Source organism: Ursus maritimus, assembly GCF_017311325.1.
Source record: "Ursus maritimus isolate PB19 chromosome X unlocalized genomic scaffold, ASM1731132v1 scaffold_X1, whole genome shotgun sequence".
Classification (NCBI taxonomy): Eukaryota; Metazoa; Chordata; class Mammalia; order Carnivora; family Ursidae; genus Ursus; species Ursus maritimus.
In genome coordinates, this window is record NW_024423319.1 from 38,491,991 (window position 1) to 38,512,919 (window position 20,929).

The 20,929-nt window shown below is 50.3% G+C and overlaps 1 protein-coding gene across 7 annotated transcripts in view; it reads right to left on the reverse strand.

Moving 5' to 3' along the window:
- Positions 1-20,505, reverse strand: part of TMEM164 (transmembrane protein 164) — a 222,567-nt gene extending 202,062 nt beyond the window's left edge. For 5 of the 7 annotated variants that reach the window (XM_040629167.1, XM_040629160.1, XM_040629186.1 and 2 more), the window contains exons 1-2: positions 20,360-20,489; positions 19,369-20,038 (exon numbers count right to left, since the gene is read on the reverse strand). In XM_040629167.1, coding sequence (XP_040485101.1) covers positions 19,369-19,758 — 390 coding nt within the window. In that variant the 5' untranslated portion in view covers positions 19,759-20,038; positions 20,360-20,489. Of the gene's footprint in view, positions 1-19,368; positions 20,039-20,359 lie in introns of all 7 variants that reach the window. The other 2 variants (XM_040629152.1, XM_040629176.1) reach the window with 2 other exon arrangements.
- Between the last annotated feature and the right edge of the window lie 424 nt (positions 20,506-20,929).

The window sequence follows — 20,929 nt, forward strand, 5'->3', positions numbered from 1 at the left end:
CAGGTCATGATCCCAGGGTCCTGGGACAGAGCTCCGCACTGGGCTGCCTGCTCAGCAGGGGAGTCTGCTTCTCCCTCTGCCCTCTACCGCTCCCCCTGCTTGTGCTCACTCTCTGTCTAATAAATAAAATGTTTTTAAAAAAAGATTATTAACCTTAAGTGTTCTTGAATACAAGGTGGTTTTTTCTGACGACAAAACAGATAGGTAAAAGGTAAATTGCACTAGACCTAGTTATTGTCTACCTGCTTTTAAACTCTGAAGGGAGATTAAGTTGCATACAATCTGCTATTTAGATTGCCTCTCTCCTAGAAACCACTATCTCCAAAAACCCTCTTGCGAAATAGAACACAAATTCTAGTAATTCTAACAGAGCAATAAAATGTGAGCACCCATACTTAAGTGCCCTATTACCGTTCAGTCTTCATTTGATCTGTAGAACTACTCGGAGAGACTACAAGGTCTGGAATTAAATAATAACCACTATAAGAAAGCTAGTACTTTCTGATGTGGGTAACTGAAAAGAAACTCTCTCTTCATAAATTCCCAAGGGAACACAGAACCAATGTGCTACTACTGCCTAAGCACAGTAAAGCCACCGGAGGTTAACACTTGCCCAGGAAGCTCCTGGGAACACCATTCGATTCTCCCCACTTTTGCATTTCTCCCCATGATGCATTTTGTCCCTCATCCAGTTCTCTGATTTTTCCAGTCTGCCAGGAAGCAAGAAATGAACCAAAGTGTCACGAAATGTCAGTGTTCAAAGGGAGCTCAGGCTTCTGGTCCAACCCTCTATTTTACAGATGTGGAGAATGAATTTGATGGAAGGGAAGTGACTTACCTGATGCGGCAGGTGTCCTGACACAGTGTGCCCAACCGGGGAACAGAACTGCATGCAGGACTCCTCTCACAAGTTTGCTCTTAAATGGGTTTGCAGAAAATTGGCAGATTGTTCTTCATTAATACAAAAAGAGGTTACGTGTTAAGCTCTTTAAATGATAGGCTCTCTTACCTTACTAGTTAACAACACCAGCTTTGGAGTCAGCCAGACCTAGGTGTCCATACCAGCTTAGGCACTTCCTAGCTGTGTGTGTGACCTTGGGTATGTCACTTAACTTCTCTGAATCTTATTATCCTCACCCATAAAATAGGTGTGCCAATAAGAGCATCGATCGCACAGGGTGCCTGGCACATCGTAAATGTTTGATAAATATAAGTTGTGATGATTATTATAACCTGGCCCACCAGACGGCCCTAATCCTGTGAGCACTGGGAGAGGGTTCTGGGTACCTACCCCTGCCTCTTCAGAGAAGGCCCCCAGACTTGGAACTGAATTTCTGAGTTGGAAACGCACAGGGAACAGGGCTGAAAGAACCAGCCTGATGTTGGCACCACTGGGAGCCCACCCCACTACACTGATTCTTAGGTGCACACATCAAACCATGCACCCCCTACCCCTCAGGTACATTTCACAACAGGTCTACCTTAAAAAGAACAACTGAGGCAGAAAAGTCACAAACACACTAAGTTTGGGAAAACCCCCTAGAAAGAGTAGAAAAGTACCATAATTAGACATGGGGGCCAGGGTAGGGGGGGAACTTAGATAGAGTCATAGAGTCACTGGTTGTTTCAGTAAAGGGAAAATTAGCCATCTTTAGGCCTCTTGGGCCTGAGCTGGAATTCCAGTGGTAACCAGTGCTGGCCCTCCCCAGGCAAGGTTTTAAGAAAGACTCAACGTCAGAGCTCCCCTCCCTCAACTGTAAGGAAGCCTGGAAGCATAAAGCATCATATGGAAATCCTGTTCAAGTTTTCACATGGGCCATTAGGTTCCCTTGTCCTTCAAACAATACGCAAAACACGTAACAAGACCGTGAAGGGAGATGGCCTGGCACGCCAGCCCTGGCTGTGCCATTCCCGAGCAGTATGACCTTGGGCAAGTAGCTTCCTGCTCTGGGTTTCTCTGTCTAGCTGTGAAATGGAGGGCTTGAACTACAGGCATTCAGAAGGGCCTCCAGCATTTTCCTGCTCAAAGTTCTGCACCGATCCTGCCACCTAAAAATGCAGTAATTAAAACCATAAATGAGCCTTGATAATAAGCTCCCTGGGGAGCAGCAACCGTATCTGCTATTCCTTGTGTATCTCACGGCCCCTGATAGGGTGCGAGGCCCCGAGTAATTGCATCATAAATGGTGCGTGATACAGGTTTGCTGCGCGGCCTGGCATAGCATAAGCTGCTCCCATGCCGGGCAGAGCTCCTCCAGCCTCTCTGCCACCAGACTTTTCGAAGAGATCAGCTTGTCCCATTCGTGGGCTTTTAATAAAAAGAAGCATTGCATAAGAAAACAAAGCTCCTTGTGACTTCACATGCCAATGATTAAACACCTAGGTGCCAGGCGCCCTGCTCTCTCCCGGAAAAGGGCAAGGCCACGGCCCGGGGCTGGCACTCGGCCTGCAGGCTGTAGAAGTCAGGGCGAGTCAATTAACCCAGCCCACCGCGAGGCCGGGTAAGTGCAGCAGCTATTACTGAGCAACTCCTGACTCTTTCGGCGGTGCCCGCAGGCTAGCAACTATGTAATGGGATGAGCACTTTACTTGTAAGATCACCGGCTTTAGGCTCGGAACGCACTGCATCCGGTCGTCCACACAAGCGGTGCCTCATCCGAGTTGCCCATCGGAATCACTTGAGGAGCTCTGTAAAAAATGCTGATGCCCAGACCTCCGCCCAGCCAATTATATAAGAATGGGGTGGAGGGAGCAGGCATTGGCATTTTTCACATGCTTCCTTAGTGCCTGTATGGACTCCTGGCCTCCCTCCACCTTCCCTGCGTCCACTTCTGGTCCCCAACTCAGTGACAGGTTCAGCAGATAACTAACACTGAGGCCTGCAAGAGCCCCCAGAATTCTACCTCCATCACCTGCCAGGCTGTTCTCAGAGCCGTAAGAGAACTCTGTCAACGTGGCAACATTTCTGGCAACCAAAACTTAACCAAAGAGAGGCTTTCTCAATCAACGCTCAGTCACAGAAGGCAATTAGCTAGTCCAGTCTATGCCCCAATCATTCCGTCTATTGGAAGCTTGATCGGCCTGAGATCTCATCCTTCTTTTTGGAAGCTTCTCTACTCCTAGGATTGATACTTAATTTGCCCCTTCTCAACTGCCCTACTCCTTGCCCCATCCTGATGCTTCTCACTCCCTCTGCAGCTCAGCACCCAGTCTCTCCCTGACCCCACTCCAATCTCCACCCCAGGCCCTACCCCATTCTCTCCCTTTCCCTCTTTCCCCATCTCTCTCTCTCCTTCCCTACCCCTCCTCACACAGTGGGGTTTGCTTTTTTAATTCCTTCTTAATCAGCCTCTGCCTACTCTCTGCCACTTCACTATTCTTCCCCCCTCCTTCCTCCACCTCCAGCTGAACCTCCTGGCAATGGGGTAGCTGCCACCTTCTAGGGGTCGGTCCTCTCTTCGTGGCCCCTGCCTCGCTCACACCAGCCACACAGGCAGCAAGGCCTCTATGGGCACAGCCTCCCAAACACACGATGTCTTCCACGTTGCCAAATCTTCTCTTGCGAGCAGGCTTCCTTCATTCACTGGAACTCTTCTAGTGAAATGGTTCTCCCAGGCTCCCGGTCATCTCCTTTCTTTCTTTAAAAAGTCTTATTTTTTTCTTAACTGCTCAAGAAATTTGCACTTGCATCGAGTCTACATGACACAGAAACGTATTAAGTAAAAAGTGAGAGTGCCCCCCTTTCCCTAATCACTCAGGAGGAAGCACCACTTGGGATATGTTCTAGACTTCTACAATGCACTCACAGCCATGCACACATAAAAGGGTTTATTTGTTTTCTTAGGGAGTGGGCTTCTATCACACATATTGCTCAGCAACTGGTTGTTTTTTTAATTTTTAAGTAATCTCTACACCCAACATGAGGCTCGAACTCATGACCCCAAGATCAAGAGTCACAGGCTCTACCGACTGAGCCAGCCAGGCACCCCTGCGACTTATTTTGTTTTGTTTTGTTTTTAATTTTAACAATATACCATGTACATCTTTCAAAGTGAACACAGAGGTCAGTCTCCCTTTTAAAAGCTGCACAATTCTCCACTGGCTGGATTTGCCATTCTGCTACCGATAGGCTGATTCCCAATGTCCTCTATTTACCAACACTGATGCCATAAATGTCCTTGTATGCAACGCCTCCCACTCAAACATTTCTAGGTGACTATTTAGAAGTGGGTGGGTGGCTGGCCACAGAACCAGCCTGTACTCACCAATTCCAATTGCCCTTTCTCAAGGCCTCCCGGGTCTCCCCCTCTTTGTGTCACATGGCACAGGGGTTCTGCTCCTGTTTCCTGAAACTCCTTCCACTTCCTCGATGACTCCTTCACCGAGTCTTCACTCTGCCCCCCAAAGGCAGGCATTCCACGGAATACTTTCCTTCCTTCTCTTCCATAACTGGCATGATGTTCTCGTCTTCTCTCTTATCTCCTCTAGACAGCTTCCTAAATCGACATTTCTAGCCCTAACCACAACTCAATTGTCTGCTGGCCATTCCAGTTTCGATGTCTCAAACCTCTGAAACTGAACAAGTCCCAGAATGAACTCATGACCCTTTTCCTTTAAGTCCCAGCTCCCTCACCTGAAAAACAGGGATTTTTCCAAATTAGGAGTCTAGTAGGCACTCGATGCTGTGGGGGATAGAGCAATTCATAAAAACACAGGCTTTGCATTCAGGGAACATACACTCTACGGAGCAGGGAAGATACATAAACAATTATGTAATACAAGGCAGAATTAAATGCTAAAATAGACAAGAGTGGCTAAATCTGGGGTAGAGGCTTTGAAGGAATCTTCACAAGAGGCAGTGTTTGGGCTGAGCCTTGAATGATGACTAGCATTTCAACAGGAAGAGAAAAGAGAATATTTCTGGCTGAGGGTATGGCATGAACAAAGTATAAACTTGGAGAGGCACACATGGAAAAAGAATGTACTAGAGGATAAGGCTGGAAAGAAAGACCATAGGAGACCCTGAATCCCATCATCATAAGGAGTTCAGGCTTTATTTGCCAGCCCTAGTGCATGTGCCAACTCCTACTGACTGACAGTCGCTCCCTCAAATGCTATGCTAAAAAGAATTTGGTACCACATGGCGACTCACTGGGAAAGCATGCCTATGAATGATTAGCAAAAACAGCTCAGGGCACCATTAGGTATATGCATAAGACGTTAGGTAATAGGGAGCCATCGAAAGCTTTTGAGCAATGCAGTGCCATGACCCAGCATGTGCGTTACTTGTATCATTCTGACAGCAGTGTAAAGGATAAACAGAGCAGGAATCAGTCAGGAGGCTGCCATAATAAGCCAGATGGTGATGGCGATGGTGACGGTGATGGTGATGGTGATGAACCACCGGATGAATTAGGGCAGAGGAATCAAAGAAGGAAGGGACAGATGGAAGAGATGATGAAAGACAAAATCAAGATCACTGCGACATGGTGATGATGGAAGGGAGGAAGAGGGAGGAATGGAAACGTGTCCCAGTTTCAAGGGAGTTCACCGGGGTCACCAGAGAGCCTGCAGGTCCATCAACTAAGATGGGAGCATTGAGGGGAGAGTATCATTGCTTTTCATTTCAAGTCCTCAAACCACTTTACTTGAGGTACACGACTCTCAAGCGCCCTTGAGTACACTGGGAGGGGAAAAGCACAGTGCACATGGCTTGATGGCCTCAGCATTTTCATAAAATATAAGCCTACCGCATCACCAAAGAAATACCCATCAGTATCTGATCCTAGACATAATGTGCGAATAAACCTTTGAATGTGCATGCTCTCGAAAGATCATTCCTCCCGCTGAGCAAGCGTTTTCGATTCACAGACCTTATTTCACATGCTTCCCATGCTTCTCCTACAAATTTGGAAGGGCAGAAATCATCCCTATCCCAAGGTGATAACAACCATTACTCATACTTATGAAGCACTTGGGGCGCAGCAGACGTCATTCTAAATACTTTAGGTGTAGGGGCGCCTGGGTGGCTCAGTCGGTGAAACATCTGCCCTCGGCTCAGGTCATGATCCCAGTCGCCTGGGATCGAGCCCCGAGTAGGGCTCCCTGATCATTGGGGAGCCTGCTTCTCCCTTTCCCTCTGCCGCCCGCCCCCCCCAACCACTAGTGCTCTCTCCCTCTCTCTTTCTCTCAAATGAATATAAGATGTTTAGATAAATAAATACTTGACAGGTAGCCATGCATTTCATTCTCACAAGAACCCCACAAAGTAGAACCTATTCTCCCCATTTTACAGAGAAAAAAAAAACCAACAGTTTTCCCAGAAATGTCACTGAACCTGCCCAAGGCCTTGACATAGCTGGAAAGCAACAGAGCTGGGATTTGAACCTGGCCAGTCCGGCTCCAGAGCTGCACTCTCAACTACCATGCTCTATGTCTTATTGTAAGAAGACTGAAGTACAGAGGGGTTCCCGCTGACTAGCTGCCACTACCAGGTTCCGTCAGCCAGTTAGCGACCAATTCTGTAACCAAGGCCCAGGGCTGGCTTCTAGGACTCCTCATTGTTTACCGACCTCTCCCACTGAGCTGACAGATTACTTTGAACTTTTTCCTCTTTGCCCTGTGTCACCCTGGCCAGTCGAGTTTCTGAGTCCTGCTCCAACAACACAAGATTTCTCTTCCTCTACTGGTGGGCAACTACAAAAGTATAGCTCCTTTCATGCTGGAATGGTTAGAGGTGGAAGGAGGCCATGTGTGGCACTAGAGACAGTGAACGGAGGAGTCCAGGAGACCCAGCTCTGCTTCTGTTCCATTGGGTGACTTTGTACAAATCGCTTCACCTCTCTGGATCTCAGTTTGCTCATGAGGAACAATGAGGGAGGAGGTGAACCAGATGGGTGGGTCCCTAGGGTTTCCCTCCGCCCTGACCTGGCAGCACTCTGCCATTCTGGCAAACCCGAGGAAGGACTGCTGGAATACGTTACAGGGTTATCTTGCGTCAGCCAAAGTGGAAATCGGTTAGAACCAAGGCAAAGGAAGAATTAGATAAAACAAAACTGACCTTCGTAGAAGGCTGCAAATGAGGTACTCTAAGGGCGGTATACTTAGCACCTTGCCTGGGGAGGAACCCATGCTCAAAAATGTTACAAGAGTTATTACTGCTACTAACTTGCAGAGAGTATACACAGACGATGGAAAATTCTAGTGAGATCTTTCTCCTAAATTGGACTCTTTTTTGCCCACTTGACTCTGTTCTGGGATTTATATAGTGTTTAAAAGGTCTGGCTGGGTGGGGGGGGGGAAGCTAAGGAGCTGTGGTACCAACTGTCCTCATGGTGATGGACAGTTGTGACTAGAGAGTGAGACCCCAAGCCCAAGGGGAAGGTAAAGAGAAAATGTTTAAGTGCGAGGAGCCAGGGTTAATCCTCAGTTCACGGAGAACTGTCCATGGAAAGGTGGGGGGGGAGGATAAAAAAAAAAAAACAACAACCAACAACAGGTGCACACCGCAGTGTACTCTGCAAATTGTTTTTTCAGGACAGACCCAAAGCGGGGAGTGAAGAGGCTTGGAAGATGATCCCAGCCTGGTTTCCACGTGTGTCCATCTGAGCAAACACAGCACCTCCGGCTGTGAGGTAGGGCCATACACCCCACCGCAGTCAGGAGCCCCTACGTGGCAGGCGTCCCATTCTTCTCCGCGACTCCACTGCAGCCTTGGCCCAAAGGACACCCATGACCTCCTGTGTCCAAGCCAGCAACCCCACCCCCTGGAGAGCTCTGCCCGGGGGACGACAGCCCGGGGGCTGGGGGTGGGGGCGATCTGTTCTCCTCTCTCACTGGCCAGAACCGTCTCAAGCAAACACAAACATGACCTTGGCTTGGTGCTAAGCTTGCAGGGCTATTCTAAGGAGAGCTCAACTGGAAAGACCTGCGAGGGGCTGCGAAGGTGAAAGCAGCCCCTCTCCTCGGGGTGCCCCGCTCTTCTTTGTGGGCCCGGGAGCCCAGGAAGGAGGGAGAAATGCCCGCTGGAAGCCACAGGCAGCGGCGGGGGCAGCCCAGGGGAGTAAGTGGAAAAACGCTGAAGATAATAAGGCACTTAGGCACATGACCCTCAGCAACATTCCTGCAGGGCTCCAAGTGCCTAGAACTTAAAAAAGGAAACTCTTAACAAATGCAAGCGGACGAGGAGCAAGGGTTGATATGAAGAGGACCCTTTGTTGCAATCTCCCCTAGGTCTTGGAACGAGTGACCTTCCACAGCTCATTTCTGAGAGCTGCTGTTTCTTCGGGTTGCTGTTTGTTTTAGACGGCCCTCCAAGCCAGCTCCAGCCAGGGAACCAGGATTATTACAGAAAACATGACCTTAGCCCTCCCAGTTCTCTCAACTCCATAGCTAAGAAACTGCCGATTTACCCACAAGGTTTGGGAATATGCCCGGAGGCCTTCCAATGGCTTTGAGGTGGGGGGTGGGGAGGGGACCCCCCCCTAAGGCTGTGAAGTCACATGACCATGGACTTGGCCCTGGAAGGCTGCACTTAAAGGCGGCTTAGCCCCCAGGGCAAAGGCGGTTCTGAGAGTTCACCAGTCTTGAAAATGCGAGAGGTTTACCATATCCCAGAGCTATCGTTGATTGTCTACTTTTTTTTTCTGTCCATTTGCTGACAGATAAGGCAAGGCACTGGTCTATTTTAAAACCCGCCTTCTTCCCAGGAGCTCTGGGAGCAGCCCTGTCTCCTCTGGTAATTACCTAACCCCGGTAACAAGTGGCACTTGAGAAAGTGACACTCTCCTCAATCAAAAGGAATTCATATAAAAGAAAAAACATAAACCCACACACCTGTCTCTGTCCACCCCCCAAACCACTCCTTCCATAGTCTGTCCTGTACTCACTGGTTTCCTAGGCTCCCAATCTCAAGATAGTTTGCCCCATGAAGTCAGCCCAGTGATGAAGAGCAGCCCAGAGTTCCCTGGAAAGCCAAGCTTCCTACCAGGGACAGCCAGCCTCCAAACTCTTCAGCCAGGACTGGGTGATTGCAGGTAACTTCAAATTACCCAGGAAGCTGTCGTTAGGCCTCAGGCAGCCAAGCAACCCTGCCCCAAGGAGATTACATGGGCACTAACATCATGGAACCAGTATTTTCACCCAAGACGTGAAACGAAGATGCCAGGAAAGCTTTTCTTAGATGAGCTTCTTAAAGCTGACTTCCTATACCCAATCCTTATCGTCTTATCCCAACATCGGGCACCCAAGCTCACAGCAGCAGCTGCCATGATGATAATGGTGATGGCCATTGCTGGCATCATCATCATCACAGCTGAAACTTATTAAATGTTTACTATGTGCCAGATACTATCTTAAGCGCTTTAGGAGTGTTTTCTCCTTTTCTCCCACTTAATGCTCACAACAGCCTGGCAGGGTAGTATGGTTATTAGTCCATGTTACACATGTGGCAACATAGGCTCAGAGAGGTTAAGTAACTTGCCCAGGGCTAGACAGCTGGCGGTAAGACTTGACCCGGGCCTTTACCACCCTAGAGTCTGGGCTCTCACACAGTACGCCCCCGCTGCCTTGAAACACGTTGTCGTAATACTGCTACTGTGAGAAACTGCTGGCATTTCTGGCGTGCTCACAATGGGCCAGAACTTCCCCTAAATGCTTGATGTATTTCGGTAAATCCTCCCAACAACCCTAGGAGGTAGGTACTATATTCCCATTTTACAGATGAGCGAAACTGAGGTTCTCTGCGGTTAAGTAACGTGTCTAACATCATGTGGTGAGACGGCTCAAATGCAAACCCGGGAAATGTGGTCCAAACGCTCGAGCCACTCGGCTGAACTTACATTACAAAAAGGAGGCATTTCTACTGCCCTACTTACACAGGCTCCCTGCTGTGTCCCAACTCCAAACCTACAGGGTCCCAGCAAGAATCTGGCAAGTAAATGCCAATGGGGAAGCCTGTCTAGCCCTCCCATGTCAATTCGGATCCGATTCAGCTAGGACAAGAGGATCAAGACCCTTTCCAGAAGTCTCTCCTCACCCCTATCTTCATCTCCACCCGACTTCTGAAGAAAGCACCTCACATCCAGCAGCCTCGGCTACTGCTCTGCCCAGAACATCTAATAAGTGTTTACCCAGGGCTCCCAGAGCCATAGTTAAGGGCCTTACTGTGCAATCTGGCTCTGCGCCTTATTTAATCAGCACCTGAATGAAATGTCTCTTTGCTAGCAACAGCCAGAGCACAGTCAGTCAGAGTCTTTCTGCAAACACAGCTGGTCGATTGGCAAAGGCGATTCAACACACAGGCAAAATACACCCTGAGTTTATACCACCACCGATATGTGATAGAGACGGGGAGACTGAAGGCATCGGGATGGAATTAGAACACGCTCGTGCTTCCTGCTTTCTCCTCCAGACAATTTTGCTTCTCCCTCTTCTACCCACCTAAACACCAGCCCATAGGGCAGAGCTGGGACTGTTTTTTTGCCCAGCAGGCCAATCCTCTCCAACCTCCTGGCTCCTGCCATCCATGCCCTGCCCTGAGAAGCTCCAGGCCCGGGACAAGACTCATCCTACCTTCCTCCCTCTGGCATTTTCTCCAGCAGCTACTGGAAAGGAAGCACAGCCAAGTGAGAGATGCCGCAAACCCTCCCCCTCAAGATCTCAAGCTGGCAACGGGTCCAGGTCCCCTGACACACCATGCACTGACGGATATGCAAGCCAGGCCCTGCTCAGCTGGCAGCCCTCTCCCTGGGAAGGAGCTAAGTAAACAGAGGGGACTGAGGCCCAGAAGAGGAGGAGTCCACCCTAAGCCTTCAGACCGAACTGCTACATCCAAGCACCTTGCAGGGAGACTTCCGGGGGGGGGGCTCAATCAGTAGGGTGGAAGGACAACCCCCACTCTCAGGGAGAGGTGGTCAAAAACTGGGCAAGGAACAGGGGAAAGGTCACCTGCTCAAAAACAATGGGACGTACCCCACCAATTTGAGATCAGGTTGGAGTAACAAGGCCCTTTTGAAAAATCCTCTCCTGGGGCACCTGGATGGCTCAGCTGGTTAAGCATCGGCCTTTGGCTCAGGTCACATCTCTGGGTCCTGGGATCAAGCCCTGAGTTGGGCTCCCTGCTCAGCGGGGAGCCTGCTTCTCCCTCTCCTTCTCCCTCTGCCCCTCCCCCTGCTCATGTGGTCCCTATCTCTCTTTCTCTCTAATAAATGAGATCTTTAAAAAAACAAAGAAAAATCCTCTCCCCTACTCCCACTTGAGTCTATGAGCCATTCACGCTTTGGTATGAACCTCTTTAATGGAATTGCTTTCTTCTTCATTCCCCCATGGACATCACCTCCTCTGACAGAATGGGCATTTTTGGACTGGAGAAGGGATTGTTGTACAGCCGGGATTGTTCTAGAAGGGGGCAAGCTTGGATGTGATGGGCTCGGGGAGAGACTTGGAAGTGGGGCAGAAGGAATAGGAAAGATATTAGTTCTGCTGCGGACCTTAGTGGGGGGAGCAACTGTCCCATCAGCCACTAAACTTATCTCCTGGTCACAGGTGGGATGCCTGCTAGCTCATTTCCTGTATTTAATGCCTGCTTACTCTCATCAATGTTCTTTGTGTCTGTCCTTGACAGTGCAGGCCCTCCTTGGGACAGCACAAAGAACACAGTGCTCTAGCTCACGAGCCCCCACCTGAGCACCGATGAGCAACTGCAGTTGTCCTATTAACCACACAGAAATGACAGAGCAGTTCTTGGGTTTTATTTGGTTTGCCAAGGGAGAAATAAGATGAGATCTGCCCCTGATAATCACATGCGAATGACTCCCAGTGACAGTCGAGATGCTTTCCTGTGCTTTGCATATATTGTTTCCTATGCTTAGAACTCCCTTACTTCCTGCGACACCCACCAAACACCTACCCGTTCATCCCCACGTGTTTACTGACCACCTACTACTATGAGCCAGGCCTTATTAGAGGCACTCGAACAGAAAACAAGACAAACGTGCACCTGTGTTTCCTTCATGAGCCCGCTCAAAGGTCACCTCTTCTAGAAGGCCTTCCTTAATTGCGGTACATAAAAAACAAACACAGAAACAACAACAAAAACCCCCACACCCTCTGTGCTCTGTGTTTTGTTCAAAACTGTTATTGTACCTGTAATATTGTTACTTAGTTGCTCTCCTTTCTGTCTCATCTAAACTGAGCAACATGAGGGGAAAGAATGTTTCTTATTTATCTTTGAGTCCCCAGCAGCTGGCAGGATGTATCACACAGAATAGGCATGTGATAAATAGTTGCTGAATGGATGCAAGAATGAATAAATTCCCATGAGCATTTAAAACAAGTGTCCTGGTGCTCCTGGGGACTCAGTCGGTTGGTTAAGCAACCTACTCTTGATTTCGGCTCAGGTCAAGACCTCAGGGTGGTGAGAGCGATCCCTGCGTTGAGCTCCACACTGGGTATGAAGCCTGCTTGGGATTTGGGATTTTCTCTGCCCTTCCCTCCCCCACCTTAAATATAAATAAATAAATAAATAAATAAACAAATAAATAAAAGAGGCGTCCCGCAAACACAGAGTTAGCATGCAATAACTATTTGTCAATATCTCCTCCCCTTGGTTCCCAAAGACCTTAGAGACTGTGAGGGAGGGAGGGAATGCAGAAAGACTGGAAGGTGATGGCGGCCTGGCTGAAATACTTCAGTGACAGAACTCCCAGTCACCAGACAAGCCACTGGAATGCTAAAGCTACCTTAAAATTGACCTCACAATAACTCGGGGCCCTCCACTTGTAATTGCAGCCACATTATTTAACACCTACATAAACACCAAGGCGCTGCCAGAAGGCTAAATGGCCTGCCCACAGGCCACCCAGATTCACATCAGTCAGGATGAGCTTTTGAACCAACTTGCCGCCTAATACTTTAGCTACTAGATAATGTCTCTCAACGTGAGGTCCAAGGCTCACCGGCATCAGAATGACTAGGGAGCTTGTAATAAATGCAGATTCCCATCCTCGCCCTCCACCTACTCAGACTCAGAGGCGTAGAGAGCCAGGCATCTGCATTATAACAAGTTTCCAAGGGCATCTTTCATAAAGAAAGTTCCAGAATCACTTCTCTTCCCACGCACAGCCTCTTCATGGCCACTCTGCCAGTTACTGGCAGAAGAGGGGGCACCTAGGACAAGATATTCTCAATTTAACAAAAGATACGCAAGACCATGAATGCGTTAACTCAATGAGGGGGAGCCCTTTTACAATGTGTGCGCACATCAAATCATCACATTGTACGCTTTAAGTACATTACAACTTTCTTTGTCAATAATACATCAGTAAAGCTGAAAAAAAAATGAAAGTACCAAAAAAAAAAAAAAAAAAAGATCTGAAAGACCAGGAGAGGTTGACAAACCCGGCTCTTCCTCCAGAGAGTATTTCAAAGAGGCATGATGACAATGAGCTACCCACAGAAAAATCCAGAAAGAGACGGAAAGTGAGTCACTAGCCTAATAACATTTCTTTAATTTATAGGATATTAAGGAAGGAAAAGAAGAAAGTAGGCCCGTCCAGATGTCTCCCAAGGGATTAAGACCAAGCTCCAACAGCCTAATTTCCTCACTAGGATGAAAGCAAGCAGATACTTTGGGCAGAGAGCAGGCTGTAGCTCTCATAACTGGCTCTTTGTGATGGAAATTCAACAAACAAAGTTGTGTGAGCTGGAGCCCAAACCACCTCTCTCTTCTGGCTATTTCAAAAAACAGACAGGAGGTTCTCCTAATGGGCCCAAGACACACAGGAGCCCTGCCCGTCGGGCCTCAAGGGAACACACACAGGACCCCCGGAGAGAAACAAACAAACAAACAAAACAAAACAAAAAGGAAGGAAAAAAGATAGCTTTGTCAGTCGGTCAGTGGGCATTTTCCAGGTACGCATTAAACAACTAACGTACACGTACAGGACTGTATTAAACTCTGCAGGGAGTTACAAAGGGGGGGAAAAAACACTACTCCTTTCCATTAAAGAAAACTTTGTTTGCGCTAACACTGGAGACCGAACAAACATGCAAAAACAAGCCAAACACAGAATTACTGAAAAGTAGACAAAGGTACATGTCAACCAGCCAAAGAGTCTGAGGAATGCTCGGAGGGTTGAGAAAGGAAGACAAAAGGTGTTACCAAAGTGACTGGAATAACTGGACTCGGGTTCCGGTCATCCGGAAAGAAAATCTTCAGGCGGTTGTACAGTGGGGAGGAACACACGCACAAGTCCGACGGCACCAATGACGAAGGGGGCACGTCGACGGCAAAGGGGCAAAAACCCAGGGAGCCTATGGATCACCCCATGAGTAGGAGCCAGCGACTTACTGGCACTTAAAAGCAAGCACCGTGCTGGGTTGTATGAGCAGGTGCTCAGTATGGACTGCAGGGTCCAGTTTCAGAGGCCGTACATTAGAAGGGTGTGCGGGGCAGGAGCCAGAGAAAAGCACCAGACATGCTTAGAGGAATGAATGCCAAAAGCTATCAAGAAAGGTTCAAAAGGAGTTGAGGTTTGTCAGTTTCTGAGTTTGAGGTTAAAAATATATATATCATCTGCCGGCTCTGCCCGGCTTCTCTGTTTAAGTGACCACATAGTTACTCAGAGGATTAAAACGCTCTCCCTTCACATGGCCGGTTTCACTGAGAAGACAGAGACAGGAAAAGATGAGATAATTTGCTCAGGTTTCCATAGCAAGCCAGGAGCAAAACTCGCATTGTAAGGTTCAATCCCAGGGCCGTCTGCGGGTGTTTAATCCCCCAGTCCACGCCACTTCTCTTGATAACGGACGCCCCCAAAAGACTGTAACAATGGGAGATGGAAAAATTCTCTGCAGATTTCCTTGGGGGAGAAAGAAAACAAACTAACAAGGAATGCCATGCCTCACTGCTGAGGCCCATATAAACATCATCCTCTTGTGTCCCCCTGGACTGATGACACAGGACACAGTCTATCTGATAAGCTGTCACCAGATGGCTGGATCCCTCATTGTACCCATTTACCCACCGACGTCAGTTCCAAGCAGGAGCAGTCATCAGTGCTCCAGACAACAGATGGGGATGAGGAGGTGTGGCTGGTCTCAAGTCAAGGAGTCGGGGGTGGGGTGGGGGGGGTCACAAAAAGCCTAGTTCTCAAATCCATCAGGTCCTTCTCTCGAACAAATCCATCACGGGGCAAACGGAACACACCACTGTTTATTCAGGCCATTCCAAAAGGTGTCGCGAAAAGCTCAGGACCGTTTTGAATATGTGCCATTCTTCCACTTGCAGCAAGGAAGGAGGAAGTGGGAAAATCAAAGGGCGAAGCAAAAGCACGCCAGCCACATTTGGTGGGAATCAGACTTTGAATAGAGTGTAAAGAAGATAGGGCACCAACAGCAAGGCAATTCTAACAAACAAACAAACAAAAAAAGGATGGGGCTCACTCAGAATTACCGGCTGAAAACCAGTGGCTTGGGGCTCCGGGGTCTATGGCATCGACTATGAATCTGGCAAATATCTAGCCTGTTTCCAGCCTGCCTTACGTTGTGCCCCACTAAGTTCGGTGCCCATCAGGAGACACTGACACGGACACATTCAGAACCAACGGGAACTGGCCAATTTGAAAAGACAACCAGATGGTTGTTCTGTTACGTTCCTAAGACAGAGACGAGATGACAGGACGCAGGGGCGAGAAAGGGCCACTAACCGAAGAACACCAGTCTTTACAGATACAACCAGTCAAATTCCTAGCGTCTTAACCCTCCAGCTGAGAGGTTGCAGACTTTGGGTCTTAAGTAGCTACGAGAATCTCATTCCGCGAAAGCCTCGACTGCCACAGTGGCAGGTCCGTTTTAAAGCCACCTCTGCCACTAACTTGCTGGGTGATTTCTGGCAAATAGCATCATTGCCGAGTAAATTCATTCCCTGCACTCCTACCTGCAAGAATAACACGCATGAAGGAAGTTGCCGTGCTTGAAGAAATACTTATTGGTGTGATTGGTAACCACCACTGATATTCACCAAGGGGCTTGACAACGGTGTGTGCTCTTGCTTGGTGCTTGCTGGCCCTGAGACCCCTCACACGTCTCTGGCTTAAGCTGAGATGGGAGATGCTGGCGCTTCGATCACACAAACTGCTATCAACCACAGTCCTGGGGCCTTCGAGAAAGCAGATGAGACCAACAAGAAACTGGACAGCAGAAATATTAATCAAGACCAGAACACCGCCACATGAACGGCCCTTCCTTATGCTTCTAAAGCTGGCTGTCACCCAAGAGCAGCATGGCGATGATGAGGGGCTGTTTAAAAAGGCCTCGGGAATAAATATTTTACAGACTGAAAAATGGGAGATGGGCAGACTAACCAATTTCCCTCCAACTCTTCCCCCTCCTGGCCTAAAGCAACACTGTCCTTGTTATAAACTTCATGGGCTCTGAAGAACAAGGCCTTTCTATGAAGCCCAAATTGAGTCATCCTGTGGAGAGCAACACAGCAGAAATGTTTCTGCTACGCTGTCCCTTTCATTTCAGCCAATGTGTCCCTTGCCTTTTCAGGACCTCTGAACTCCACAGAATGTCCTGCCATCGTGTAGCCTAATTCAGCAAGTTCCCTTGCCAAAGCATTTGTCTGTACTCAACATCTCCCCTTTGGAACATACACAGCCACGGGAAACATTTTAACATCTCTTTTTCCAGGCTCCAGCTAACCTATCATGACCCTAAATAAGATCATGTCCGTGAAAGTGCCTTATAAACAGCAAAGTGCCAGATAAGTGTAAGGTATTACTAACCAGACTTGCTATCCTTCGTCCTTGTGGCAGTCAAGTCAGAAAACGGTTTCCAACCATCTGTTGTTAATTTTTCTTTAAGGACTCATATCAACTTTTAAAAATCCATACCTCCCTGCTTCCCAGGAAGAGCCATAGGTAGGGTATGGGATGTAGGACTGACCAAAGGCTGGGGCCCGCAGCAGGCCTGAGGTGACTATTTAAATGACACAAAGCAGTGACAGGAGTAAAGAGCAAAGGAGAATAATCCTGGTCAGGCTCAAGAGTTCCTCAGCATGACTCTGTTCTCTGCCCGGGCCCTAAGGCTTCAGAGTTTAAGCAAAGCACAGGACAAAAGCAAAAGCACAGGGGCCAGGAATTAGTCCCTAGACAGCCCCCCCTCAAGCAGCCATCCCTCTGCCGCCGCTAGCCCCGAGTGCCATCATCACCTACACATGTGTCCAAGGGTGGCCTGGTCAGGTTGACTGTACTGGGGAGATACAGGAAGCAGAAGATGAACAAGGCCACCTGACCTCAGCAAAAAAGAAGCGAGTTTCCTTTTTCCACGCGAGGAGGCCAAAAGCATTTCCAGAATAGCTCTCTGTTATATCCCTGGCCACGACTTGAGGAGAAAAGAATCAGAGAATGCTGACTGTCCAGAGCGGGGAATGCAGCTCTGTCTCGTTTTGCAGATGGGCAAACTGAGGCGAAGCAAGTGTACTTTTCCTCAAAGTCACACAACTAATTAATGCCAGAACTGAGTCTCCAGAGGCTTCTGAAAGCTTCTAAAAACCTTTCCACTGAAAGCCCTGGTGCTGCCAGGTTTGATGTCATCACACCACCAGCAGCCCCAGTCAGGCTGAATTTAGTCCTTTGTTGACCTTCTAGATATGTGGCTGCCAGAGGCCTCAAGACCCTTTTGTAGAAGAGGCACCCTCTGACCCTCACCACCTGCCATCCAAAAAAAGCACTCCTGTCCCAAGAGCCTCACATAGCAGCGGCTGAGATGCGTTGTTTCCTCTCATTAACAAAAAGCCCATTCATAAAAAAGAAAGAAAGAGGACTGGCTCAAATTTACCCAGAAGGTCTAGCTGGGAGAGCCCTGGGCTTCCTGTGAATGGCATCACATCCCAAGAAGCCCTCTCTTAAAAAAAAAAATGCTGCCCTCCAGCCCTGCGCGGTGCTGCCAGCCACCCCACCAATAACAGCCTCTTTATTCCACACCTCCCTGCCACATCTGCACAGACGGGAAGGGGCTTGAGGCCACTGACCACATTCTACAGGTTGGGAAACTGAGGCCAGGAACCTGTAATCAAAAGAGTGCCTAGAACACAGACCAAGCAAGCGTCGGAGCGGAGCCCCAAATAGGCAGCGCCGTGCTGCTCAGCCTCGGCCTCCCCCCTGAGACAGCCCTGTCATTCCANTGACAGCCTGCAACCCCAAACAGGGTGGGTTAGCCTTCCAACCCAGACGCTAATTCATCTTTTGGCTGCAGGCAAGCGACCTACCGTCCCTGGGCCCCACCAGGCCTGTAAAACCAAGATAATCATCTCAACCTCCTGCCCCACACAGGGTTGTCACAAGTCTCCTGAGAATAACCTCCTACAAATATAAAAGCAATAAAGATGCTAATGACAGGTTTCAAAACTGTCCCTGAATAAAACACACCAGGTTTCTCACAGCCTGCAATCTAAAAAAGACTTTTTTTTTCCTTTTCTCCTCTTCCTCCTCCTCCATGATTTTATAGTTTTAGAACATCTCTCCACACAGGCTGAGTACAGAAAGACAGTCTCACTCTTGGTCCTCACCCAGATTATTTTTATGTATCTGGCAACTTTCCTTTTCAATCCCATTTGTTTTTCTTAGCACCGCTAATGGGAGGTAAAGAAACCAGCTCTCTGAGCACCCCGGACCATGACCACAGGAAACAGAGTAAGAGCAAGAAGATGGAGACGTCTACAAAACATAAATACCTTCTCACCCTGGATAGAGATCACCAGCCCAAAGTTCACGAGTCAGCCTGTTTCAGAGCGCACTTAGTAGGAGCTTGGTGCTGCTCCAATGCCCCAGAGTTCAAAGGCAGACCTTGCCCTAAGAGCATAAAACTCCCAAAGGAAAGAGTCATTAAGGGAAACCCATAAAAGTATTTCCCCAAAGTACCACAGTGGAGACAAGGAACCTTATGTGACCACCTCCAGGAAAGAGTGTCATCATCAGGCCTCTGGGAAATTAACTGCAGCAGAGGGGAGGTGGGCAGGCCATGGACCCCAGATGTGATTCAGAAAGGGCACTTGGCTGGGGCTGTACTTCTGGCTGGTGAAAGGCCAGGGCAGGGCTGGGAGGGGAGGGACAGCCCACCAGAGGGCCAGTGGGTTCCTCAGGCTTTGTCACTGCGTTCCTCACCTCCACTGTGGGGCTGACACATTGAGCAAAGGTGAAAGGAAGCCAAATCTGGGATCTGCACAAGACCAGCCACTCTTGGAAAAGCATTTTTAAGGGTCCCACTTCCCGCAGGATGAAGTGCCCTACACTTCCGAGTGTCCAGAGCACACAAAATGACTCTTATCACTAAGGCTGCCAGGGAAAAAGTCAACAGACTCACATGCATCATGGTGACCAGGTGACAGGGGTTGAGCAGGTAGATGACGGTCTTGGTGGCGAACTTAAAGCCCACCTCCACCCCGAAGGTCAGGCACAGGGCTACTAAGAGGAGATTCTTGCTCAGGCTCTCCTTGCCTTCCTCTGGCCGCTGGGTCACCTGCTCTGGCTGGCAGCCACGGCCACCCCTACCGTCCTCCTTCGTCTGCCTCAGGATGTGCCGCAGGGCCACCAGGATCTCCAACAGGGCCAGGGTCAGGACCACCACACTTTCCAGCAGCCGCTGCTGCCAAGAGAGGAAGGCAGCACAGTCGGGGCCCCCATTGCCTGCAAAGCTGGGGTCCACGCCCCCATAGAGCCAGTCCAGGAGACTTTGGTAGCTATACCGGGACATGATGCCGAGTGGTTCCCCTAGACCACCGTGCAGGAAGCGAGAGCGAGATGGAACACAAGCCCCGAGGGTTGCCCCGGTGCTGGGACATGGACAGAGGGCACACCCCCGCACCCTCACCCCCCTCCGAACACCGAGGGACCGAAAGCAGGGGAAGGGAAGCTACACGCGAGGCCCGGGGTCAAGTGCCGGCTCTAACTTGTCCCCACGGCTGTCTGGGGAGCCCCCCGCGCTTCTCCAGTGGCCACCAACGAGGCAGGGTTGAAAGGAGCCGTTGGCCAATCTAAAAGGAAGGAGAGGAAAAAAAAAAAAAGGTCTCAAAGAGGCAATTGCATCGGGAATTACGAAGCGGGGCGGGGTAACTAGCAAGGGCAGAAAACGGGAACAGGGGCAGTGGCGAAGCAGGCAGGGGTCAGGGGAAGCCGGAGGCAGGGAGGGTCAGGGCGAGGGCCGAGGGGACCGGGCAGTGCCGCCGGAGCCAACCGGGGAGCAGCGGGGGTGAGAGCGAGGGGACACGCGGAGGCCAGGAGAGCAGCTAGCGGGGCCGGGCAGGCGGGGAGGGCGACGGGGATGGCAGGGACGCCGGACTCCTCGTCTCACGCACTCGCCACAGGGGGATCTCTTACTCCTGCAACCGCGTGGCCGTCTCTGCCCCCAGCTAGCAACTTCGCCGCCGACGGGCCCCTCTGGCCAATTTAGCGCAGTCCCGGGCCGGCCTCCCGCCCCCGGGTCCACCCCCGAGCCCCCAGCTCCACCCCCAGCCCCAGACGCCCGCCCTCGGGCAGCACCGCCCCCCCACCCCCGCCCGCGGCCCGCCCGGGACCTGCCCCCTGGCGCAGGCAGCGGCGGGAGGAAGCCGCGGGGAGTGGAAGGGGGGACGGGAGGCCGGGCCAGCCGGGGGCTGGGCTTCGGCCGGCCCCCTCCCTCCGCCCCGGCGCCGCAGCTGCCCGTGCCTCCCGCCCGGCCCGGGAACCGGCCGCCGCGCCCCTCGGGGCTCCACTCACCGGCAGCTCGGCCCGCGGCCCCGTCTCGCAGCGCGCTGCGGCTCAGACTCCGCTCCCGGCCCAGCCTACCTCGGCCGCAGCTGCCCCGCCCGCCGCCGCCCACCGCGCGGCTCCTCCCCGTCTTCCTCCCCCTGCAGCGGCCGCGCTCGCTTCCTCCTTCTTCCCCTCCC